Source organism: Falco naumanni, chromosome 4, assembly GCF_017639655.2.
Source record: "Falco naumanni isolate bFalNau1 chromosome 4, bFalNau1.pat, whole genome shotgun sequence".
In the NCBI taxonomy this organism is placed as follows: Eukaryota; Metazoa; Chordata; class Aves; order Falconiformes; family Falconidae; genus Falco; species Falco naumanni.
In genome coordinates this window covers 40,911,554-40,939,210 of record NC_054057.1, presented here as the reverse complement: position 1 = coordinate 40,939,210, position 27,657 = coordinate 40,911,554, and the positions used below count along the sequence as shown (strand labels likewise).

Sequence of the window (27,657 nt, the reverse complement as noted above, 5' to 3'; positions counted from 1 at the left end):
AAATATTTACCAACTATCTTACTACTTACTATATTAGAATAGCTTCTATGAGGTATTCTTATAGTATGAACCCATGCTTTTCACACTGTTAGAGGTCATGTGTGATCACATTTGAGCTCCATTTTCTTCAAGACCACACATGACTTATCATCTTCAAAAGACTGGGTCCTTCAAGTAAGATGGCATTTTATTATGTTCCTTTACTTGCAGGTAGAAGCTCCTTAGTTAAAGCACATGGTGCCCTCTAGGTCTTGTTTTTCTTGTTAGTTTTCTGTACCCATGCTTAACTTTGGTCACTACAGTTGGAGCTTAAGTACATATTTCGACTGCAGTGTTACATTCATAGTTAAAAACCTGTGTTGTGTTTGGTCTGTTACTGTAATAAATTCTCACTGGGTTAATATAGCTGTCATTTCACTTGCAAATTCAGACATAGACTTCATATTATATCTCCTCATAAAAAATAAAACTGATCCTCTGAGTAGTATGAGTTTCTCTGTAATGGGATAATCCACTTATGAACTGGATATCATGAAGACAGATAACTTTCCAAATTACTGAAAATTCTCAAATAATTCTCATCTTAGATTAAAAAAGTTCCTTCAAGAAGAGACTTTTTATGTCCTTATTTATTAAATGAAGGCATGGAGCAGTAAGCAAACATACAAGATTTTACAAGGCATAAAGAAACACGTGACTGCACATGAGAGTATATATATATTACACACATACATACTCTCATCATTTGTAATACTGATTTCTTCTCCCAGATAACATTTTTCATCTCTTCATTCAATGCTGAAGAGAATTTTAAATCCAAAAGAAGAATCCTTATGTCTTCATTTGATTTATACTTTGAGTATGGAAAATTGAGGCCTCGCTGTGCCAGTAAGAGGAACAATTCATTTCAATATTCAGAATTTATACAGGTATATTCCTAACTACGTATCTTCTAATCTTTTGACATAGTAAGAACAACATCATGTATCCTGCTAGGACATGATTTGAGATGGTATAATTACGCCCCTGTGATGTGCTACTACTTCTTGAGTGCTAGGAAATAAGGTAAAGGAAAAAAAATGTTGAATTTTTTTCAACCTTTTATGGAAAGGTTATTTCCATAAAATTTTTATTTCACTTCAAATCCTTAAGACTGAATCAGAAAAAGGCAAAATGTTAAATATTTAAGTTTAGTATGAAGTGAAACTGCTGACATTGGCAAATTATAACACATCAATAGGGAATACAGATTGTCCTGTTTCATCATAAACTGACCAACCTGAAATACAAGCCACATGATTAAAAAATAAAAATAATCAAAAGCACTCCCACAAATGCACCATCAGTAGAGACCTCAGTCTGGCAGAGTGGCCACAGCTGGTGAATGTGAAAATTTCTTACTAAGTTTTCTCCAGATGTCTAAGCAATGTCATTATTTTGAATTATGCTGAAGAAAGCACAAAATGCTGCTCTGAGAATGCTATAGTGTGTCATACTGATGTTAAAGTTAACTATTTCAGGGTATTATTAATATAATTAATTCAAATTAATTGTATGAAATGTGTATTTGGCGTATATGAAAAACTGAAGAAACACATTTTAACAAAGGAAAAAGGAAAGAGACTACGTATTCCTTAAGGGGATATCAAGCAGGAATTACTGACTGCTTGTGTAAGGGCCATGAACACTTCACAGTCTGGCAACTGTCAAGGCTAGTTCTGATGTCCTCTCCGGTCCTTGGCATGGGTCCTGCAGTGCTTGGTCATTTGCCCATTACACACATATTTGTACTTAAATGCTGTAAAACTTAGCTCTCCCACAATTACTATACAAGGAGGGCTACCAGCTCCTACAGCAGTCACTGAAATCCTCCGCTAAGTTTGCATTTAAAAAATAAAAACAACGTAGATTAGAATTTTTTGTTGTTGTTTAGAGCTAACTGGGCATTGATATGGCATCTACAACCATGGGGGACTTTCAAATAACAGGAGTGACATTTTAGAACAGCTGGGAGATTTAGGGTGGCAATGTGATTAAAAAGGAGATTATATAGGAAACCAGTCTTCTCTTTACCCTTAACATGACTTCGGCAAGCTTGATTGCAGCACCCAGCTTGACACTAACAGGTTTCCAAGGTGCTAATCCAATCGACAGCTGGATGAACGCAAAGGTTTTTAAAACCGCCCTTAGGTTTGCAGAAGCCAAGATTTTGGCATTCATGAACCTGGTAAACAGTTGTACCAGGTACTTTATCAGGGAAGAACAAAACAACAAAACCCAAAATACCTACCACCACCACCACCCCACCACCATCCCCCAGTTCCTGATACTAGCCTAAATGTTTGCTTTCCTGTTGTTTTGCTACAAAAACGTGGCATAAGTAGGTATTCTTAGAGGAACCATAGACTCTCTTCATGGGGACTCTTCAGAAAAACTTTGACAATATGCGCATTGCTTCCAAAAGGGCAGCTGAGCTGCAGAGCTCAGTCTAGTTACCAAACAAACAAACAGGCAGACCCTCCAGAGTCAGAGCTAAGCTTTCGCCAAATCTGTAGGATGCTCTGGTGTGTTACCATTTACCATTTTTTTGCAAAAACCAAGAGGGAAAACTACTTGAGACTACTATTGTATGAGGCACTGTACAGCCACAAAGTGAATGACAGACCCTCCTTAAAAGAACTTGCAGTCCAAAGGCTGAGAAAATAAGAGCAGAAAAAAAACCAGGAGCAAGAAAGGGATTAAGGTAGCAATGCAATAGAAAATAAAGCATTTTTAAATATTCGATATCAGCATTATGACTCATCCCTTGCATAATCATGGTGGGTTGTTGTTTTAAGTAAGTTTTCTATATGTATTATGGCAGAGATTAGTTCTGTGAAAGCCTCTGAAGGAGGATAATCTGGTATCTGTATACTCGAGCAAAGAGAGAAAGCCCTTTTGAGGAAGAGGGCAATGACAGGAATATAAGGAGGTCTCACGGCTTATCAAAATATGATTTATCAACAGTATAATCACATCATTGAGAACTTTAAAAAAAATTCCCCCACCTAAAGAAAAAATGGGATTTGATTTTTCAAGACGATTAACTGAATCTAGAGGATGGGATTAAATTATTGACAATTTTGAGCTGTAAGGAAAAGTCAGAGCAACAACAGAGCTAAGATGTTGCCAGTGGAACAACTCAGAAACAGGTGTCAAAGGAAGAAAAATACACCAAGGAAATGATTGCAAGCTGCATGAACCTGAATCATCTCACTTCTGTCTCAGACTGTCAGCACACACATGGGTATTAACACAACTTGGCTGACTCATGGTAACTTTTTAAAGCTCTGATGACTTGATAATATGTCTAAGCCCTTAGGCAAAGGTAAACCAGGATTATTAGTAACAAGATGACCTATGGTGGTGTTTACTGAGACAAAAGTGGGTAGAAAATTGAAAGTTTTCAGAGAAAATGAGAATATCATTTTTGACTGTATTAATCAACTGCAGCTATCACAAAGGCAGGATTTTAAATCGCAGAAAGACAACTCAGGAAAAAAAGGATTTAGAATATAAAATGCTATGTGTCGATACAAGACCACAGAAAGAGACAAAGACTGGGTCAGCCACAAAATTACAAGGGCTCAATCAAGAAGAGGAAAAATAGAAAACACATCTGGGATGAAAACAAGGAAACAGAAAGACAACTAGAAAAGGAAAGAATGCAAAGCAAAGCATGGCAACCATCATCTCAATTCGTCTCAGCTCAGTGAAAAGTGCCAATTTAGTTTCTCTGTTCCAGATCTTCAGTATATTTTTATCTGGGATTTTGGTTCAAGTCATTAAGATTTTCTGCATACTTAAAAATAACTTCCTTGAAAATTTGACATGAAATTCTGTTAGCAATGGAGAATTTTGAAGGAAAAAAAATAAATTCCTTCCTATTTTATCAAATTATCTCCATATGTACAATCCCTACCTGATTTTCAAATGTAACATTTTTAATCTACTCCAGGCAGCAAATGGAAAGTCTGGGGTTTTGTTTGCTTGTTTAACTTGTTAAAAATGTTCAGGTTAAGTACATACAGTATAGTCTTCCCTATTTTACTATTTCAAATGTAACGATTGCTTTAATACATTTTTACTTGCTACCCTTCATTTCTATACTGTAAATATAGCATTCATTTGTTTAAATAATTATTCCATATATCTTCATGAGTTAGTTTGACAAACACGCACTCTGAAGAAACTCCTGTCATACACTAGCTGTCTACAGTATTTTTCAACCTCCGCTTCAGTTTATTTTCCAGCCCATCATCTACTACTGAAATCTTGATTTTCTAGTCATGATCTTTTGTTAACAGCAATCAGTTACTGTCATGACATAAAACACTGCGATTTGATCAATGCTTATATTAGGAGAGGTTTTCTTACCAACACCTTTGTTAAAATTACACACAGTGAAGACTAAGGAATTAATTACATTTCCCTAATCCAGGCTCACTGAAAGCTCAAGTTTGTCAAACAGCGGTTCTTTTGTGACTCAGCACTGGTATCTGTGGCAGGCGTGATCATTCTTTAAGTATCTGCAGCCTTCCTCTCTCCAATCCTGCCAGAAACACCAAGTGAGCAGCTTTCACACTGCATGGCACTGTTTACTTCAGGACAAAAACACTATATAAAATACAGATAACCTCATCAGGGGACTAATAGTAATGAAAAATACCAGGATACTTTCTATACCCATTACCTATCCTCCAGGTCCAGCATAAGCCAAAGCAATTACTTGCAGGTTTCCCAAGACACTGAAGCTCCTTACACCCTTTAGATATTACAATTACTCTCACCTGATTTCAAGAATACAACAGCCCGTAATACTTTCACATTGATAAAAGGATCTCTTGAAAGACCTTTTGACCCTCCTGTCTACCACATATTAAAATAATAATCTTGGAAAATTCTGTCTCTCCAGCAGGTTTTGTTCTAGAATGAAAATACACCAGTTAATGTATAGATCGCACGATGTCAATGGTTCACATAATTGGCTCTTTGAGGTCTGATATATGCACCCACGCAGAGCAGGTGGGGTTATCAAGTATGTGGTGTGTCGTATTCATCAAAGGACACAAAGCTAAAGCAAGCACTGCATGCCTGATTCTCCCATCCCAATCCCCATGTTACTGCTTGTACAGCTCCACCAAATGTCTTTTCAAAGACGGAGTTTGTGATTCTGACTCATGAATCCTTCCTATTGAGCTTTTAGAGCACTATCCCCATCTCTTTACTAAGAAGTGAGACTGATGTCTCTGTGTTACTATCACTGATTTCCATCTGCAAGAGAATAAAAGAATGCAAAGAGTACATACAACACTTGTTTACAAAAAATGAATTAGTAAAAGGTTGTAGGAAACCATCTGATATTGTATAATCCTTAATAAAGAATAAATCTAAATATATTTTCTTACAGCTAGGACAGATCTTGTACTATAGATTTATGTTTAGCACTTCTGAGATATGATTGCTTAAATAAAGATGGGAGGGTTAAAAGAGAGGTATATGTTTTAGGCAACCTGGAAACAGAAACGTACCTGCTACTGAAGATGGTGAATTAGATGCTAACCTGAAGAGAAATAAAATATAAATGAACTGCAATAGAAAAATTAAAGGAAATCATAAAAGCAGCACATGGTGGTGTGAAATTTCCTAACTCAATGTTGGAATATTTTTTTGTGTTCTGGAACCTTCAAAGCTTAGTAGAATACAACAGCTACTTTCCAGGATAGTAAGTGAACTCGGGTTTTCCAAATTATTGCAACCGAGAAGACCAAACATTTTCTGGTTTTCAGGCATAAAAGAAACATCAGGAACAGGCTTCTTTCTGATTCAGAACAGACTGACTGGGTCAGGAGAGCACAGCGCATCATATCCCTCACCGAGCCATTTCCTCCTCTAGAGGAAGCACCAAATTTTGGATCACCGGTTGCTCTTTCATATATTGCTGCAATACTGAATATTGACAGAAAATACATGTTTGATTTGCTGATAAATCTAAATTCTTAAAGAAGAATGGCTGAGGACTACAATACCTGCACAAGCTGTCTCCTGTGTCAGAGCTATGGCAACATACTACATCTTGTTCTCAGGACTACAAGGTACTTCAGGCAGAAAGGGGGCTCAGAAGGTCTTGAGTCCAACCTCCTGCTCAAGCTGTGAGACCAGACCCGCTTGTTTTACCCAGTTGGGTCTTAAAAACTTGCGAGGATAGAGACTGCACAGCCTCTCTGGGAAAACCCGTCCCATTGATAGACTATCCTCACAGTGAGGATGTTTTTTCTTATATCCAGTCTGAATCTCTCTTATTCCAGTTTCCAGTGTCTGTTTCTTGCCCTCCCACCATGCACCTCCAAGGAGCCTAGCTCCATGCTTTTGATAACCTCCCTACAGACGCTGAGGAGGCTTCAGTTTCCCACCAAAGCCATCTCACCTCCAAACTGAACAATCCCTGGTCCCTCAGCCCATACCTCCAGGCCAAGTGATCTAGCTCCAACCTTCTTGGGCGCCCTTCACTGAACTCTCTCCAATTTATCCACATCTGCCTTCTTTTGGGGCACCAAAACTGGTCACATTGAAGTAGGTATGTTCTAATGAGTGCTGTGATCACCTCCTACTGCCTGAGCTCCTGGTTCATACAGGACTTAGGGCTTCAGGATTAAAAGAATATGTGACTTTGGAAAGAGAATTTAATTCCCAAAAAAGAGTCAACATACCCCTTGGGCAAACCTGTATTTATAGGTGTGCTATACGACAGTCAACTTATTAAAAAATTTTAAGACATGCAATACCTCACATTGCCGTAAAGCAACATTATTAATAGGTACCACGACCAACTAACATCGTAAAACCCCTCAGCTAAAGACTCCTTCCAACACACGCCTACCAAGTTTCTGGCCACAAGAGAGCCTCCAGCACCTGCAGCGATGAAAGACCCAAGAATGGAAACTCCAGTACTGCAAACTTTAAGGCCTCAAAATATGCTGTGCTAACTCTCACCAAAGAAATACAAATGAAACCCTGTCATCCCTGACAAGTTTTTTTTCTTCAGGAACTGCACTGGCTAAAGCCTGCTTTTTCCTCTCTGCTCCATTGTTTGGAAATTAAATTAATGCTCTCCCTAAACTCAACCAGTTACGCTCAATTAAAGGTTGTATTTTCGCCAGTTTATGAGGGAATCTGCTTCTGCTTGAGGAATTACCACCCAAACTTATCAGCTGTACCACTGCTGCCATCACCACTGGATTCCTGCTGACGGGATGGGTATACTACAAAGATGTTGCCGAGACTGCTGTTCTGCCATGCCAGTTAGTAAGAGAAGTATTATTTGGACAAGATTCCTAAAGATAAAAGACGACGACAGTGAACAAGGAACCAGAAGAAAGTAGGTAAGTGGATGATGGGCACCTATGACAAAGCAGCAAAGAAGGATGAGGCTTTGACAGGAGAAATATGAGAGAAAATTTCACGGATGTAAGAGATAGAACTCAGAAATGCTCATTGGTCTGCTGTCCACTAGTTCTTGCCACTCTCCAGTTCAGCAGCAGAGACCACAAAAGCAGAAAAATATTTTCTCTAGGATGAAAAATACCGTATAAAAGGATGGTCAAACCAAAAAAAAAAAATTACCTCAGTGTTGTTTGTGCTCATATGCCTGGCACTACAAGGAGAGTTACTAAGCTAATATCTGGGGTTTTTTTTTTTGTTTTTGTTTTTTTTTTTTAAATCAATATAGATTTTTAAAACATCTAACCACTTCCACCTCTGTACTGTATGCAGTTTTCCATTAGAGCCAACAGAGACCCTGCTCTACATGAAGTCAGTCCCCAATGTATTCACGAACAGATAAAGACTACAAAATGCTAGAGAAACCCAAGATGCATCATCTTTTCCAGGTCACATCTGTTGCCCATACAGTAGTCATGTAGGTTGTATACATGCTGCTACACCACAAATTCAAACACATTTGTACTCAGACCCCCTCAATGACTCTCCAAAGACACAACGCTGTCTTCCTTGGCCAGGCTGAAGTCAGAAGTCAACACTAAATGCAAGACAGGCTTTTCATGCTTTCAGAGGTCTTATTCCTACTGACTTTCACTAGTATTTCGGTTCATCTCCACTTTTGGAAAAAAAAAAAGGAATTTAGAATCTAAATTATAACTCTTTTATTTTACATGTATCCTTAACTGATTTCAGCTAGGCTGAACCTAAAACACTTACTACAAACTTTCATTTATTTCACTCTAGAATTTCACTCTAGATTTGCACTGCTCTCCTTCCATCACATCTTCTGTAATGATTATTCTATCTATAATCAGCAGTAACTCATAAAGCTAGCATCTCTTTTCCTGTTCAAAGTTTTTGAGTTTACAATGGGTAGAACAAAAATTATGGCTTATTGTTTCTCTCCTCATACAGAAGAAAAAGAAATGTTTGTTGCTGAAGTTGGCAGTAGCACAAATGTGCGCTTTTATAACCTCTCATGTTCTGTTAGTTGTCTGCAGGCATGGATCTTTTTTTATTATTTGAAAAGGCAGCAGTATTTTCAAGTCCTGTTCATTTTCAAAATCATCAGCCTATGATCTTAATAGCAGCTCCTTTTTGTTTCGTCTTTGATTATGCTAAAGTAGACCTTACTTAAATTTAATAGCATTTAATTCACATCATAAAATCTACCAGAGAAGCACAGGGATAACTGTCACAAGGCAAGCTGATCCACAAAACCTGTTGTGTAACTGGCAGGACTAATCTCTCCCACCACACTTACAAACACAGATGTCCAGGTTTATTTAAAATAGCCTTAAGCAAAACAGCACAACTTGCGGTGTTCGGATTTTTTTTTCTTTTTTTTTTTTTTTTTTAATATATGCATTTTACTGGGAGGAATTTGATTGCAGAAAGATCTCAAATTTTATTCCTGTGCTGACAAGGCAACAAAAGTTAGAGGAAATGCTATCAGTTGGATTGTATTTGCTTCCTCAACAGAGCAAGGCCAGTCCAATCCAGACTGTTTCCCAGATGTTCTTGCCTGCAAATTCTGCTGAACCTCTGGATCCAAATTAACCAGAACATTATTTTGTACTAACAAGATAGGACTGAACAGAATTATTTTTTCCTTACACTTCTATGTTACTGGTGGGGGTTAATAACATTCACACATGCATGGGAAAATTCTTAGAAAGCAAAGCAGTTTACTAGCTGCTATCAGCAAATAGGTGTATGTGGTAATTATTAAAAACCCCCACAATTTCTTGCTAAGTTCTAGTGAAATGTCAACCAGTGAAAGCAACATTTCACATATGGTACTAGAGCCTTGTACAATAGGCCTTATGATTTTACTTAGGCATCTCTGAAGGCCACCCATGTTCTTGTCAGGATGTCCATGTCACAAGTAACAGAATTACAGCAAACAATATAGATACTTCTATGTTACAAAGACCACAGGATCATTAAAGGAAACAGAACGTAACTTTCTTAAATATATGGGGTAAACCACAGTACAATACATATGAGAAATCTACTATATTCAAGAAACACTCTAATGCCTCTGTCCTTCAGATCTCTACAGATGTATCACTATATTCATATGGAATGCAGATGAAGACAAAAAAAAAATCATAGTGAATTACAGATTAGAGGCCTAAAATTTCAGAATTATATAGGGCATGCTTCAACAATGAAACCTAAATCATGGGCATTTGCAGGAAAAATGAAGTCTTCTAAGACCGGGTTTTGACTTACAATGTAAAACATGGGAATATCTACTGTGGTGCCAGTAATATTTCTATATAGCCTGTATTCTCTGAATAGAATCACAGAAAAAAATAGGTTGGGGAGGGGACATCTGGAGGATAGGACACCTAGTCCAACCTCCTGCTCAATGCAGTGCCAGAATCAAAGCCCAATTAGCTCGCTCAGGGCCTTGTCCAGTTGAGTTTTGAAAAACTCCATAAGTGAAAATTTTGCAACTTTGTATACAACTTCACTTGTTAATCCCCCACACCAGAAAAACATAAGGAAATTCTAATAGTAACCTAAGATATTAAGATAATGAACTATGAAGTGATACAACAATTATGCTCAAAAATTAGCCTGCTGAGCTGCTTCCACAGGCAAATACAACTATATCAACTTCAGCACAAAGACCATTTCAGTAAAGCCCATTTGCACACGTGAAAAAACCTTAATTACTTACAGTGAAGAAAAAATTAAGTTTCTCATTTACTTTCAGGCAAATACACTCTATACAGACATGCAGAGACCTTTTTCCTATCATATTGAGTTGTTCCTTGAATGAACAGCCTTTCAATACAATTATTTTCTTATATTACAATACTCTAACAATAGCTATGCATGTATCAGCCTTGTTCCTATAAACTGGCCTCCTACTGTTCCCTCTCCTTAAAATTCCTGTAACTGTCTACCTGCCTTTAGACTTAAGAGATCAACTGAGTAGGGAGGACTCTCATTTTGGATTTCTGCACCAACACTGCTTTGCTTGTACCAGTAAACACATACTTTGATTTGAATTATTTCTTTTTAATAAGAAAATCTGCCAAGGTATTTGGAACAAAACACAGAAACTGTCTTAAAGTAAAAGATGTATTAAAACCAATGCTTATTGACTTCATTTGACTTGTTCATAAGATCCAACAGAGCACTAAAACTATACTGCACATCATAAAATACAGTACGTTATTTGAGCATTTTAAATGCCCCAAAGTCCTATGCATCGCTAAATTAAAACATACAGACTCACACTGTGTTGTAAATGACAAATGTATAATGAAATGTGCACCAGAGAATTTCTCAGGGATTTCATTCTTTCAGTTCTCAGAGAAAAGCTTTAAAAATTGCTGATTCCTATAGTCACAGCAATTGTAACACCCAAGTTTCACTAAATTTTCTCCCTACAGAAATTTTAGACATCAATCAGATCACTGATGGATAAAATAATAAACAAGCTTGTCATGGCTATCATTACCCATCTCTATGTAAAGAGAAGATTTGCTGAAAAAAGAATTAATGACTCCTACAAAAGACAAGCTATCCCCAGCATCTCCTAATTCTTATTTATCAGCTAAAGTTGTTACCTGGGAAGTAATATGTAGTAAAAGTAAACAAACAGCACTCAATTTAGTCAGTCCAGTTGCCCAGAGCTTTTTTAAAATTTAGAGAAGACGTCTTCATGAAGACAGATACCCACAGCTTTGTAAAAGAGGTAGATGGATATTTTTCTGTGATAGACTTCCTTATGACCAATATGGAATAAAAATAAATAATAGGTGTAGTCTCATCAGTTATTTCTGAATTGTTCATCAGATGTACTTGTTATAAGCAACTGGAAAATAAAAATGTATTCCCAAACGGGCATAAGCACACAATCTCAACTGTCAAAGGGGGGGTGGGGGGGATGGGGGTGGGGGGTGGAGGGTGTTGGAGAAAAAAAGAAAAAAGGAATTGTGCCTGGAAGTGATTATCAAAGAAGTTTCAGATCATATAATCTGAAACAGGATTTTTGCCCTTTGGTTTCCCGGTGTGGAAGGCTCCTATCAAAGTTACATTGGACTATATCCAGTATCCAGCCTGCCTGGCTAGGAGTGCTTAATAGAGCTGTTTTAACTACTGTAGTGTTGAAAGGTCAAGAGAGCAATAAGCTATCTAGGCTGCCAGACACCACCTCAAATACCGTCGATGGGAGAAAAGTAGCTGCACTACCCAGAGTCGAGCATCTAAAACAGGCAGTCTGCCATACCAGGGAGGCAGGCGCATACGGCAGACAGCGTGAACATGCCTTTTTGACTTTAGCTTTCCATATGTGCTGCAGGGGAGTCACGATTTCAATTTCTCGCATAAAACATCTTGCATGTGTATCCCTTCTGCTAACTCACATCCATCCCCACACTAAACAACATAGACATCAAAATGCACGTTACAAATACTTAACTGGAAAACAGACTTTTAAATAACTCCATTGTTAGAGGCACCACACTGGGGCCTCTGCAATATCTAGAATTTTCTTCTACTGTATTTGTGCACAGCACATAAAAGTCCCATTTCTTTAATGAGGGACATTCAAGCTACCTTTTTCTAAATAGCTACAACTTTCCTGTGTAAGGCTCCACCCCGAGAGTTATAAATTGATGACTCTCCTGTAAAGATCGGCTGACAGAGTTGGGGTTGTTCATCCAGCCTGGAGAAGTGAAGGCTCCAGAGACACCTTTCAGCAGCCTTCCAGTACCTAAAGGCAGCCTATAAGACAGCTGGAGAAGGACTTTTTCCAAAGGCATGCAGTGATAGGACAAGGGGAATGAATTCCTCACTATGAGAGTGGTGAGATGGAACAGGTTGTTCCAGAGAACGCTAGAAGCGTTCAAGGCCAGGCTGGATGGGGCTTTGAGCAACCTGGTGTAGAGTGAAGTGTCCCTGCCACAGCAGGGGGGTTAGAACTAGATGATCTTTTAGGTCTCTTCCAACCCAAACCATTCCATGATTAAAACAGGCTTGCCGTTACTGTATTTTACCCACAAGACTTCTCTAGCTACATAGGTCTCCTGACACCTCATTAAATAAGAATTATGAATAAGTGGCATAACAGGGAGCAAGTTGTAAAAAGAAAGCCTGGAAACATATACACACATGCGAGTGTGCAGAGGAATTCAAGATACTTAAGTACGTTGCAGCTACATAAATCAGAGAAGCACAATAAGTTAGCTTGTTTGTTAGCGCTGTGCTGCCATAGCTACATTACTATGGCTACATCAGGCTCCATTCAAGGTCCTCACTGGAAAACAGCTGTATCTTTTATATCAAGACCTATAGATCAGATGACAGTACAGAAAAGAAAAACTCATATATACCTGATCATGAAGTTATTTTTTTTTTAAAGTTCATGCTGGCTCACTTCAGCGAGGTAAACTGTCCAGTATGAGAGGCTGATCAGTGCTTTGCCAGGACATAGGCAGTACCATATTTATTTCCTTCAGATGGAAAAAACACGAAACCAAGACCAAGCAATTTAAAGACTTCATCAAGACTTGGTGCTATTGACACACTTAGAAGCCAGCTATTCCCAGATTCTGAGAAAGACTTCCTTCCCTTTCCTGCTGCTGTCTCACAAATAGAAGTACCGAGCCCCCTCAAGCAGTTCCATGGAGAGCACACAGAGACAGGCCTCTCCACTCGTCTCCACCCTTTTTTTCCACCAGCACTTACTATGAGTTGGAAGATGAAGGTAAGAAGCACAGGAGGGAGCTACAATAAAAACACACAAACACAGCACGCAGCACTGGTGAGGCCTCACCTGGAGTGGTGTGTCCAGTTCCAGGCTCCTCAGTACAAGAGAGACATGGCGTACTGGAGAGAGTCCAGTGACGGGCCGCAAAGATGATGGACAGGAGCATCCCACATACAAGAAAAGGCTGAGAGAGCTGGAACTGTTTAGCCTTGAGAGGAAAAGGCTTGAAGTGGGGATCTTGTGTATATATATATATATATATACACATACAAAAATACCTGAAGCAAGGGTGCAAAGACAACAGAGCCAGGCTTGTTTCAATTGTGCCCAGTGACAGGATCAGAGGCAGTGGACACAAACTGGAAGCACAGGAGCTTCCCTCTGAACATCAGGAAACACCTTTCCACTGTGAGGGTGACTGAGCACTGGCACAGGCTGCCCAGGGAGGTTTGGAGTCCCTATCCTTGGAGATACTCAAAAGCTGTCCAGACACGGTCCTGGGCCTCTGGCTCTGGGTGGCCCTGCCTGAGCAGGAGGTTGGACCAGGTGACCTCCAGAGGGATCTTCCAACCTCAATCATTCTGTGATTCTGTCGAAAGTGTTCATGAGGCGGCTCACCCATCCCATCCGTGCATGCCATTTGTAAACATTTTGGTTTTGTTATTTTGCCTTCACATTTGTGAGGTGAACTGCACTGGTCCTTCCAACCCAGCCCAATTTCCACACTCTACATCTTTTCCCCTCTACTCCATAAGCAGAAGTAAACTTGTCCCTTGCTATTTCATCACCTGGAGCTGGTCAGTGTGCTTGGTTTCTAAATGCCAGAAACCATCTGATTTCTGCTCACTTCACAGGGCTGCCCCCCGCACATGCCTCCAGTATGAGCCCGCTTCCCAAAGACAGCACGCTAACCGCGATCCTCTTCCACAGTAAGAGGTACGTACGCTCATTCCCTTCCTCCACTGCCTCCACACACCACTCAGCACTAAGCCAGTACAAAAGGATCCAGGTTAACTGCGGTTGTTGCTTTGCCTCATATTTCCTGTTGGAAATACCCGCTTCCGAACGTTGATTTCTGAGTGGGGGAACCCTGTCTTTAATCTCTGAGAGCACCACATAAACCAGGACACTATGTTATATATATTAGTGCTGCGCTCTGCTTGGGGAATGGCTGATCATAGACTCACCTATGAGACTGGACTTACAGTTCAGTGCCTCCACCTACAGCTTCCACAGAACTCCCCACCTTTTCCTTGCCTGCTTAAGTGCTGGATCGTGGGGACAAAGGTAGGGGAAGGCCAGACATAGTATAAATTCCTTCAATACAATGTCTAACGAAAAACGTTCCATACTCAGTCGGTGAAATTCAAATTAAGGAAAGGAAGCAAGGAAGAGAAAGCTATACAAAGGTCAAACAGTAGTATCATTATTAAAGAATCTACTTCACATACACTACAGGAGGTTACAGTAAACACCAGTTTTCCTCCAGGGAAAGAATAGTGGTCACTACAACTGCGCAAACCACTAACTGGAAAGCACACTGTGTGTCTTGGGAGTAACATAGAAATGACCAATACCTCTCCCTGAATGTGTTTATTAAGGTTTTCCTCTCTAGTGTTTCCCTATCCTAAACTGAAACTGCATTATGAGCCATTCTGCTACACGATCGAAACCAGCGGCTCTCCCAGGCTTCCGTTGGGGGAATCCCAAATCTCATATGCAGTGCTTAAAACACAGCTGAGACATCTCTGACCTATTGGGGGAAAGATGCCATAAAGAATGACCCTCATTTTTCCAGTTTTGGACAGAAAAAAATGTATTGCTTCTACACTTTGGCTACTGAAGAGAATCCATGGGAAAAGGCTTGCTAAGGGTGACTGTTTCACAAACCGACATCCAGCTCCGGATGTGAGCACATTATTTTTCATGCAGAGCTTTTCTCGCTAATCACTCAGTTTCAGGCATGAGTAACTCCATTCCTAGTACCTATGTACAACATTTCCAGTCAAAATTAATCAAATACTAGCATTTCTTACATGTAAAGCAGGTCTTTTTATAGCAATTTATGAGCTTTAAAAATTTAAACATCTATCGTTAACAGAAATGAACCAAATATCACCTAAAATGTAAAGGCAACAAATCAAAACATCAAGTGATTTGTCCCCAAGGATGGACTTATGGCTCTGAAGTAAAGCTTTGATGTTGAATTTAATTTTCCTACCTTTAAAGTCTGTACTTCCAGTTAGACTGATAAGTGCCGTACAACTTACACATCTAAGCACAGCATTAAATGTCGCTGCCTTACACTGAACTAAGGTAAAGAAGGAAAATTAATTCTGAAATCTTAAGGTTACATTTTTACAGCATTCTGCCACAGGTAATTTGCAGAACTTTGCTTGCAATAATAAACTTGTAAGTCAAGTGAGAGGTTTCCAAAGAAGCAATCCTGATTTATGATTTTTAGATATGTTCCTGCGTTAATCCACAGTATAAAAATACTGATGCTAAACAGTTACACGACTCTTTCCAATCTTAAACAACATCCTTACTATCTTTCCTCCCTTTGATCAGTTTCTGAAATAAGGTAAGTGGCGATGACTCAGAGTAAACACTGAAAACACATCAATGTGTTCTCCCTACTGATTTCTAGGACTTACAATAGCATATTTCTAAAATAGGTGGGGTTTTCCCTTCAGACAGCAAAATTAGCCGTACCAGCAATATGCCTGCCACATGCATCCAGAATCAGGGTTTGTCTGATTCACAAACAGCACTCAAAAAGTAACTCTTCTCAAACTTCAGTGTCATTTGACTGCTTGAAAATCTTCCACTCCTTTAGAAATTTAACAGACAGATTTTCATACTTTTAGAGGATAATGCTACCCTGCAGGACCCATGAGTATAACTGGCATCTATCAACATCATACTTAATATTCCATAAAAAGTGATCCATCCTGCAAGAGGACAGAAGTAAACTCAAAGGAAGTGAAGATTTAATTTAAATAGACAATTTCTTTAAAAGTTTTGCCTGGAGAACACAAGTGACAAATGCTGGATTTCCAAGGCAACCAAAACATTTGCTCTGGACATCATAACCAATTCCCTGGAACTACAAAGATGTTTTCCAATCTTTGTAAGGATATTTTCAAAGAGATAAATCTATGAAGAGCAAAAGGGCCATATTTTGAGTTTCTCAAGAAAGTTAAAAACAGCTACTTTGATCAGAAACTTATGAAAGCAGCATGCAACAGACTGAACGGAATTCAATGGTTTTCCTTAAATGAACCCAATCATCAAGGAAACTCTTCCCTGCCTCTGACTTACTCTGCTATAAAACAGCTTTCCAATGACTGGGTTGTTCTCAAAAGAAATCCTACTTAGTCCTACGCGTACCACCACAGCGTCTTATGATCTTACTACAACAGAGCCCCAAGTTTCTATCACGAAAGAGTACAAGGGGAGGGGGAGATGAAACACCAAGGTGTCCCATGCTCAGCTAGAGACAAGCCAGTGCCATCAGCCATGGCCCACACACCTCCACCCAGGGTCCCCTGGAAAGGCAGTGGTGGGACAAGGCTGGAGATCTGGAGACACCCAGTGTTCACAGCCCGAGCAAAGCCCACCAGAGGAGGCAAGAGCAAAGGCCCTGTAGCTATGGGAAATGTTCTGCTGGGTGAAGTGCAGCCTGGGGGCACAGGAGAGCCAGGCAGGCCTCCCCAGCATGCAAGCAGGTTGTATTTCCATGATCCCTTATGCAGCAACTCGTAAGACTGTTGGGAGTAAGTTTTAGAGGCTTTTGCTTTGGGAGGTTAATGCAGAGTACAATTTACCAGGTAGCTGTGAAAAGAAGCTCCCACTGTTCTCACAGGTTTATTTTTCAAACAGAAAAATCCCTACACAAGGTATAGCCACAAATGAGATTGCTTGGCCTGTAGCTTTTTAGTTTCCTGCAATTAAGCTGCTTACTGTAGTCAAAACACCTCTATATTTGTATATGGCATTTTAAAAAGGCTCAAAAAATCACAAAAGATATTATACGTTTATTCCACCAGTTCTTAAGGAGATTAATAAGCATCTGCTTAAAGTGCTAAAATGCAATAGACACTTAACATCCTAAGTTAGAAAATTTATGCAAAAACTCATCCAAACAGGAGAGGACCACAGCCACATGGTTTTATTAATGATTTCAAAAATACATTTGTCACTATGTCATGAAACAAAACTTTTGGTTTGTTTTGTTTTTTTTTTTTTACTATGCAGAGGTCATAAACTCCAGTGTTGTGTTTTAATAACTGATCCTTAGTGATATTATCTTTCTTTAGCTAGGGTTTGCAGGAGATGATAGAAAATTTTATTATCAGTGCTGTCAGATACCCAGACTTAATATGCACTCAAGAGTAAACTAATAATACAAGCTTGTTTATATACAGGAACAAAAAGAAAGCAAAAGAGGGTACCACATGCAAATGCTGGTTGCATCAGTCTGTGGAGTTTTGCTTTTAAATTTAACTGACTTAGAATACCGCTTCAGATCTTGTTTCTGCAAATGCATCTGCGTGCTCATGTGGACATGTCTGTCTGCATATGAAAATGCACGCAATGAGCACATAAAGTTCTAATTCTCTATTACTGTGTTTAAGGGTTGGTTTTTTAAAGAAGATTTTATTTAATTCTTCTAAGACATGTTTTAATCATGCTGTGCTTCTTTTTATCAGTAACCTGCATTCTAGGATAAAAATCAAATTTTATATGTATAGCTAGAATGCCTCAAACTAATTTAAAATTGTTTGAAATTATTAGTGAACTTAAAATTAAATCCTGAGATTTTTTACTGTCACTCTTTCTAGTCATTTTGTCCTTCAGTGACTCACAAGTAATTGTTTGTGTGGGACGATAAAACAAATGCCTTTTCCACAGTCCAGAGCATATGGCTTCATGGACTACAGATCTGTAACAGACACAAGTTTTACACCGATTCTAGCTTTTCCTGAACAACAAAATGGTTCTTTAAGCTTTACATAGGCCATCTATTCAATTTTACTTACCACTGAGTAAAGCAAACATCTTGGTAAGTCTGGCTACCAAAACAGCACCAAAAAAGCGTGTCCATATTTTCCCCTGAACAATCTTGCTTTAAAGAAAAACAAAGAAGAAAAAGCCTAAATGATATTTTGGTTTGGATTTAACAAAACATTTTGTTTGCACAGATAATTACACTTCCAGGGACCTCCAAAGATATTAAAGAGAGAAAAAAACAACCACACCGCCACAATCAAAAAAGGGAAGAAAAGAAGGGGGAAAAAAAAGAAAAAAAGCAAGAAAAAACAAGAAAATTTTTTTAAAAAAACCACAAACCACACAATTCATGGTGGACTTGGACTTCTTATTTTCTCTGTTGATGCTTTTCCACTTTACTTAACTATGAAGTAGGAAAGGGACGGGAATGAGATATCCAACCTCCCTGTGAAAGGCATCTTAAACATTAAACTATCTTCCATAACACAGAATACTTCAATCCTTTTAAAAAGCTGAAATACCATCAGGAAAAGAAATAGAGAGATACTGGAGTCCAAAACCCTAACACCGTTCTTCAGTCATCTAGGCTATTTTCAAGGTACTTTAAAATTTCAGACTCAAAGATTCACTCTCTTTAAACCAGTAACTACACAGATTAGAGACCGCGCAAAAAACTATTAAAATGGATTTGTAACCCTCAAAAAGAGCTACAAAGATGTAATGGATTGAAAAAAATAAATCAGTTCATCAAAAGCTTTAAAGTTGGAAACTTTCTTTTGCTTGTCAGTTTTTATAAACTAGTAATTACTGCAATGCCATGTTGCTTACTGCTTCAGAGAAACTAAGCTCTTTGCAGTTGCCTTGCTTGGTTTGTGAAAGTTTGTGTGAGTTGCACACACAAATGAGAGCAATATGCAGACAGCTGCATTTGAATTATTTTCCTCAACAACTCCTTCTACATTTCCTGCATCTCAAAACCATAGCTGGTTGGAATTAAAGAAAGAAATGGGTGAAAAATCAAAAATAACTAAATTAATTCCTTGAAAAGTGTCGTAGAACACAGACTGCCATAAAAGGCGCTTTCATACTTCAAAGAGCAACTTCAATAATCAAAACAAAACATTTGCAATTGCCAGTTACATGCAAAGAATGTGTCACTTTTTAACATGAAATTTATTTTGATGTCCTGTAGTAGAGTTCATACACATTTTTTGGTCTCATAATTTTTCTCCAAAGCTCCTCAGGTCTTGACCCGGTCAGGAGTGGTGTGTGGGTGGATTAATCCATCCAGTTTGCTCACAACAGGGCACTTCGCCTCAGGCTGCAAAACTGCAAACTTTTCCATCAGATACCAACACCATGCAATAGCACGGAGTTACTAGCAGTTTTCGTCTTCTCTGACATCATCAACGTATTTCAAATGGCGTTTTACATAAATATTTAAGTAAAGAGTGACAGATTTTAATGTGGCTGTGTTTGTGGGGGTTTTTTAAGCTAGCTTCTTTGATGGACATTACGTTACACTACAATGACATGTTTTGAACTGTACAAAAGAAATGGTTTGGCAACATTCTCACAAACATACAGATAAGGGCGGTTTTGTAAGCTCCTCGTAGTCTATCTACATTACAAAGTATGAGACGAAGTCTGAATTATTTGAAAGCATGGTTTTGCTTAACCCGAAGTCTGAGTAGCCTCCGAGTATTCAGTACTTGAATATTTTCAATATCACCACAGTGCAATAAATGTGACAAGCAAATTCAGTTTCATCTAGCAAATAGTATCTCACTACTTCAAGGACCTAAGGAAAGTGTCATTTCTGGAAAGCAATTGAATTGGCCAGTACTAAAGTTCAACTACAGAGAGAACATCAGTGAGAGAAATTCAAAGCTGCCCAATGAACTCTGAGAGCCAGGAAACATTAAAAGTAAATAATGATTAAAAAAAAAAAAAAAAAAAATCCTTTAGTTTACATCTTACCACTTCGTACTCCTCACTGCCAAACAGGTACATAGCTACACCTTCACAGCCGGACACCAGACGTCCAGAGCGCTCAAAACGCCTCAAGTAAGATCTTCAGCTGCATCTTCCACCGCTGTGTCGCGGCCAGGCAGGCTCTGCAGCGGCGGCACCGTCCCAGCGCCGCTTCCCACGCTCGGGCTGCCCGGCGTACCGCTCTCGGCCGCGGCACCCACCCCCTCGCCGCACGAGGCCGGGAACCGGCGGTCTGGCGACCTGCTCCGCTGGGGGAACTCCCCGGGCCGAGAGAAGCGGCGGCGAAGCGGCGCCCGGTCGGAGCGCGGCAGGGGGCTGCAAACCGCGGGGGGCGGCCGGGGCAGCGGCGGGGGCTGCGGGCGGGCGGGGCTGGCGGGGCGCGGCGGGCTCGCGGCGGGGCCGGAGCGCTCATTCAGCTCCGGCTCCTCGTCACGTGCTGCTGGCGCTGCCCCGATTGGCTGCCGGGAACAGCGGGGCCGTGGCCGGGCGAGCGGGACCCGAGGGCCGGTGGCCCGGGGCAGGGCAGCGCTCCTGCAGCGGGAGCGGCCGCCCGGGCGCCGAGAGGCGCAGGGAGCAAGTGCTGCAGCCGGGTGGGGCGCTCGGCTGAGCGAGCACAACGGATTCAGCTTGGGGGAGCAGGAACCCGGGCAGTTCGCGCTCCGGGTTACCCGAGCTCATCTGAACTTCTCCCTCGCTCCCCTGCCAGTTCCGCTGAAACCCACAGAGCTACCTCGCTGTCTCGATTTCAAAAAACTGAAGTCAGTCCGGGACAGTTTTGCTGTGTTTCACTCACTTCGCTGCCTCCTCCTGCAGCCCCGCTCGCCGAACGCAGCGCAGCCTTCCCGCGCGGCACACGGGGCAGCCCCGCGCCCGGCCACCCCCCTCCCGGCACCGCAGGCGAGGAAGAGTAACAGCAGCCCCAGAGCAGGGTAAAACTCTAAAAAAAACCCTTGGACACTAATTCGCCGACAGCATTCCCAATCTAATATTAAAATGGGGCTTTACAAAATCGATCTCATTACAGATGGTCTAGGAGTACAGCACGAAGGCAGCAGGCACAGGCACTGTTGCCCTCTGGGGACGGCTGTCCTTCACAGCTGGGGCAGAGGCCACCAGCTGCCGTGCAGTAACACAGCTCCGACCAAAACTGCTTTAGCACAGCCCTAGGAAATCCATCCCCTCTCTGCTAAGTCCACTAAATTCCTTACAGTTCATATTGTTGCTATCACTATATCCCATCACGCAAGCTCTAGGAAAAAATTATGGAATATGTTACACCTGAAGGAGGACATTTGTGGGTGTATGCTTGCCCATTTATACCTATAATCATGTCAATATAATATACACAACATACCGTGACAAGACACCACGAACACATACAGCATTGAAAACAGTTCAAGCTACTAAACTTTCTTCCCTGCCACAGAGGAAAGAGGACAAGACCTCTTTCCTAACCAAGACACCAAATGAAGCAGTTCAAATACATTATAAACATCCTCCGTGTTCCTCCCCCTGCTTATTTCAAGTACATTTTGTCCTGACTACCTTGGTTTCTTTGCATGAGTTAGTAAGATATTCTTCCCTCAATCTGCCTTCTCTGCCAAAACAGACCTTTGCTCCTCCGTTGACTATATGTGCTATGACTCATAAATCTGGAATTTTTCTTCTGTATATATTCACAAGCAGACTTCAAGCTATGTACTCGTGGAAATAGAAAACTGGATAACAGAATAAATGAATTTTACTTCCAACCATACATTTACAAAATAGCAGCTAATCTGTCAGCTAAACAGATCACTTCAAATTATATCAACTGCAAATTAGGCTTGAAACAAGTAATTTCATAATATTGTGTTCCCAGAAAGTAAACAAAGCATGCACCATTCATGTATGTAGGTAAAAAAAACAGACATAAGACACCACTAGTGGAATGTTATAATCACTTGCCCAAGTTGCTTGCCACTATTGATGCTCGAGTGTGTTTACATACACTTACTAGTTTTAATGTAGTTGCCTAAGCTTTACTGCACAGCTTTTTTTTAGCATTAAACCACACCTGTCAACACTAGGCAATGCTACTGTCATCACCCATTACTTCGCTTGTCTGATACACCTCTTACAAACAACTGAAATTTTGGTGCAGTAACTTGATTGCTCCCTTCTTGGCTCTCACAAACAAATTGGGGGGGAGGGGGTGGAGCTGGAATGTCACAACTGTTCCTACCATCAAGAACAAGGAAAACATATTGCTTTTCATGTATTAAAAATTATGGGGGTGATATTTTTTTTTTTTTAATAGTTTCATCAGCTATTGGGCATGAATATGAAATCAGGAAGGATTGCAGTTCACATCTACTCAACAGAGACTTAGGGCATTATTCAGACTGTCACCATAAGTCACTTTCATGTCACAAGTAATTCTCACTACAGACAGTACAAGCAGCCAGATTTTGGCAGCTTGGATGGTAAATAAACTGAATTGCTCATTGCTCTCTTGAAGTGAAACATCATGACAGGTACCCAAGTCTATCTCAGGGCTCCACAAAGCAAATCTGTATACAGCTTATATAGTTCAAGAGTTAAAGTCTGCAAAAATGCCACCCCTGCTGAGGGCATTTAAACTTAGCACAGCACTTCTGGATGACCTGTGCTCCACTCCCAGCTAAGTGACAGTGGTGGGTTTTCTTTGAGCTTCCTTCCCCCGTGGCTCAATTGGACTGGCCAGCACAGGGCAGACAGCATCTAGCTGGTGTTGACCCCTGCACCGAGGCAGTACAGGCAAGAATCTCATGATCCATATACAAAGAGTGCACACAGAAGAGGAAATGGGAGACAGAGAAGTAGGTTGGAAAAAGGAATCTGGCAGCAATGCGACTGGAGAGGTGGTGGGAATGAGAAAGGCAGAAAACCAGAATGCAGAACAAAGCAGTGTGACTGTGTGACCTACAGGGAGAAGATGCTAAAAGCCATGCCAGAATACAAAAATTAAGATTAGACAAGAAAAACGTTCATGGTAGGCAGGGAACATGTGGATTTGAAAAGACTTGCTCAGGGACAGCTGGCTACCTGACTGGCCTAAAGCTAGGAGGTAAGCAGGGAATGGTGATGAGTAGGCCAGAGATGCTGAGATGGGATGCCTGGGAAAAACCGGTGGATGAAGCAAAAAGGGGCTCCTGAAAAACCTGTAGGGTGGAGACTTCAGCAAGAGACAAATTTTAGGACAGCAACAGACCTAGGATAAAGGCAGAAAGTGTAAAACCCACAGCAATGGCTCTATAAAAAAAGAAGGTGGAAACAAAACTAAAGGTGGAATTGCTCTTCTCTTCCACTGGTACTTTCCAGCAGGACGTGTGCTTGAAGATGTATGACAGGGGGCTACACAGGCATACAAACCCAGCTTGATGAATAAGGTAGTTCAAGTAGAATAAACTGAACTACCCTAACTACCTGGAGGCTTGGCCATGAAAGTCAAGAGTACAATCTGAAATTATGAGTAAATCACAACAATAAAAGAAGTCACTTCTTTAGCTTTTTACTATACACAAGCAATTTCAGAGCAGCCCTTGCTCATCTGTAGAATCCAGCACAGCAATAACAGTATTAAACTTTTAATCTGTTAACAGAGGCAAGCAGGTACAAATGCAGGTGTGTCGATATGTGTGGACTTTTTTTTGCTCTGACTGCTTCCATAAATTTTGTTCCTTTCATAAAAATCTATTAACATGTATAATACCTGATGGGATGGAGTAAAGAACATAGAGCCACACTCTTCTCAGTGGTGCCCAGTGAAAAGGCAAGAAGCAATGAACATAGATTGAAATATAGGAAATTCCACTTAAACACAAGGATTATTTGTGTGTGTGTGTGTGTGTGTATGTGTGTTGTTTTGTTGGGTATTTGTATTTTACTGTAAGGGTGACAGAGCACTGGCACAGATTGCCAAGGGACGTTGTGGAGTATCCGTCCCTGGAGATACTCAAAAGCCATATGAAGCCAGCCTGGGCAAATGGCTCTAGGTGGCCTTGCTCCAAGCAGGTGACTGGACTACCTCCAGAGGTGCCTTCCTACCTCAACCACTCTGTGAAAACATAACAAATTCCTATTAAAAATATCTGATTCACATTGATATTTTAGTGATTCTATCTCTTCGTTTTAATTTTCAAAGATTAAGCATGACTTTTCAAATTGTCTAGGAGGACAGCATTTAACTCTGGCATTTAAACTCTGACCCGTGTCTTTTAAGTATAGGTATGAATTGTCTACACTATAAATAACTTTGTATATCATACTACTTCAGCATAGTGCCTCTGGGAAAACAAACAGAAAAAACTGCTGACATGGTTGTCAAGGTTAATAGACTAAACAGACCTTCCTCCATAAACAAGAACCTTTCAACTTGCATCCAACAGTAACAACATTTTTTCCTCAGGAGCTCTAATGGAAAGCAATTGATTCTCTCTTACTAATTCAGGTTCAAACTGAAATCCAAGTGAAGAGCGTCAACAGCTTGTAACTCTCTTTTGTACAGCTAGCAACACGAATTCTCTCTTGTAAACACAAGTGTTTCATTCTTAAGGGAACTTCAGCAATGCTCCTGTTTTCATTTTCAATTTACCTGTGGCAAAAAACTCTGAAGGACTCGTCCCATTTCACATTTGGGACCAAAAAGCAAGAGCTATTTTGCTTTGATTACCTACCATCCAAACTATCTAATTCCATCCCACAACCAGCAGTAAATAATTTCTTAACAGTATTACTTTAAATGGGAAAACTATGATTAGCAAGTAATTTTTCAGTTTTCCTATGAATTTTAGCTCTCCCATTGATTTTCTGACATGGTCAGGATAATGGTGGGCACCACACTTCCACCAGCAAAAACTATGGCTTGCTTACAGCTCCAGGAGTGTTATGGCCCTGAAAGAGCTACAGGAAGGACATGCAGCCCAGGCTGCCTTGCTCCTCTCTACATCAGCACATTCTGAAGGATGGGTCTTTTCCAGTTCTTCTCATTGCCATTGTTACACTTGGAATGCAGTATGGTGGCAACCGCAGTGTCTCCGCAAGTTAAGAACAACCAGGAAATAAGACTCAGTGTTCCAGGAAACATTCAAGTATCTTACAAAAATGATGGGACTGTTTCAGCAAGGGAGACTGAAAACAAGTAAACCCAGGAGAGTTAACGGCTTGATCACAGCACCGTGCTGCTCATATACTTTCGTGACAATAAGTAATTCAGCCTGAGTTTTCCCAGACTCCGACTAAATACCTATCTGTATGTTGGGGGGAGGGAAGGAGGGGGATAGAGAGGCCAGAATATGATTTTTACCTCCTCCTTCACTTCTGTTGAATGGCACCATCCTTTCTTTTTGAAGCACCCTCCAAAAACCAGGAAATTTTATATCAAATTAGAAGGGGGTTTTTTGTTTTAATCTTTGTATCCGCAGAAGTGTTGGGCAGCATCCCAGAACATGGTGCAGATTCCAAACCATCACAATGCTCCATGCTCATCTCCAGCAGACTTTGTATTTCTTTTTTGAATGTATTGGGTTTACATCTAGCCATTAAATCAAGTTAATCTCCCTCGATAAAATTCCATACATCATGTAGGATGTCTGCAATTCTCCTTTACAGCTGGTGTACATCTGGAAGAGGGCTGATAAGTAACATTTTAGCCTATGAGATTTAATTTAGGTATATAATAAACCAATGTTCACTAATTCAAGATGCAGTAATGAAACAGTTCCTTAAGATTAATGTCACATCTTAAATCCCAAAACCAAGCTTAAAATGAATGAATAATAAAATCTGAAAGTATGCCCATGGAACTATTGGAATGCTATTTAAATTTTATTTTTAAACACTAAAGCTGCTTATCATTTGCAGATTGTTATTGGTTATTATGGTTACCATTCTCTAACACAATCCAATCTGCCTGCAGTTTTCTATTTCAGGATACAGCAGTGATAACATTACCAGCAGACTGAACTTCTCAACTTGCAAACATACGTACATTAGGGGCACATGCTATCTCCTCCTGCATTGGAAGATAACATGAGTATGTTCTCACAGCGTCACAGAAATAACAAGCTGCCATTCTTCTTGCAGTCAGATGCTAAAACGTTTAACCCAGCTTACAATGAGTGTCAGGAACAAAGCAAAGGTTTAAAGCCATTTGTATTATGGACACATAATACAAATACCTCTTGTATTATGGATCCTCTGCATGACTCAGATATTGGAGGGGTGCTATAAATGCTATCAAGGTGGAAGATCTGCCCACAAGTGACTGTTCCCATGCATGGGCAAGATTTTTTATTTTTATTTTTATTCTTTAATGATAAATTAATGCAGAGTCATGGGGAACATTGTCTTGCAGCAGTGAAGCACAGAGAATGGCCGTACAGACAGAAAGAACAAGTCAAGTGCTCAACATGCCTTTGCTGGTCTAAGATGCTCACATGAGTCACCTGCAACCAAATGTGTAGCCAAACACTTCTGAAACAGCTGTTTGTCAGAACTTTAAGTGGCTGGAAAAAAATTGTTTTCAACAACCACATTTAAATAATACGTTGAAGATGAAAACAGAGATCATGTTCATTTTGCTCTATTTATTAATAGCAAGCAGGGAAAAGCATATGCTTTTGAGCAGAAGAACATCAATTACAGAACCAATCCACAGAAAGCACTAAGATCTTGAAGTAAAATATATAAAACTTACACAACTGTGGAAAAACAGCCTGTGATGGCTGTAGTTCCTTAAAAAATACAGCTTTCCACTGAAAAGTTACTAATTTAACTCTATAATGTCACCACTACATGCTGCTACGCTGAATGCTACATTAAACAAACACTGGGATTTAATCTCAGTAAAGGGCTTTTAACTCTCACATGTGGCACATGTCTGCTTCTGGGTGCGCTGACATGTTTCAAGTGCCACTAGCAGCTGGATGATCTCCAGATGCTGATGTCCCAGAGCTGGTGACTGAGGAGTAACTTTAGCTTGCAGGTACATACAGGAGCTACCTTGAACTACCAGGGATAGTAGCCACCTCCGGCCATGTCCGTGTCCTGAAAACAGTTCAGGTGGTCCTCTGAGTACTATTGCTGTGCAACTCCCATACTCAGGACACTGAGGAGTGGTCCAAGCCCCTGGTCCTTTAAAACAGTTTTGGTTTTCAAATTGAGGTAATAATTCATTTACCAAGTACAACTGTTATCTCAAAGTTGAATTTATAAAAGCGCTTGTAAAACTTGAGCTACCTTTACATCCAAACTCTGTTCTCATTTCAGAAACAAAAGTACATCTGATCAGGAGAGCCTCAACAGCAGGACACAGGAGGCATTTTGGTACACTGGCCTTTGTTTATGCATTT

At 40.2% G+C, this 27,657-nt stretch overlaps 1 protein-coding gene across 13 annotated transcripts in view; it reads right to left on the bottom strand.

The window, feature by feature from the left end:
* The window catches only part of CACNB2 (calcium voltage-gated channel auxiliary subunit beta 2), a 253,729-nt gene that overhangs the window by 89,911 nt on the left and 136,161 nt on the right, over positions 1-27,657 (bottom strand). The window contains exon 1 of one of the 13 annotated variants that reach the window (XM_040590891.1): positions 20,270-20,494. The exons of the other annotated variants lie outside the window; for them this stretch is intronic. Coding sequence (XP_040446825.1) covers positions 20,270-20,302 — 33 coding nt within the window. The 5' untranslated portion in view covers positions 20,303-20,494. Of the gene's footprint in view, positions 1-20,269; positions 20,495-27,657 lie in introns of those variants that run through there. 13 annotated transcript variants of the gene reach the window in all.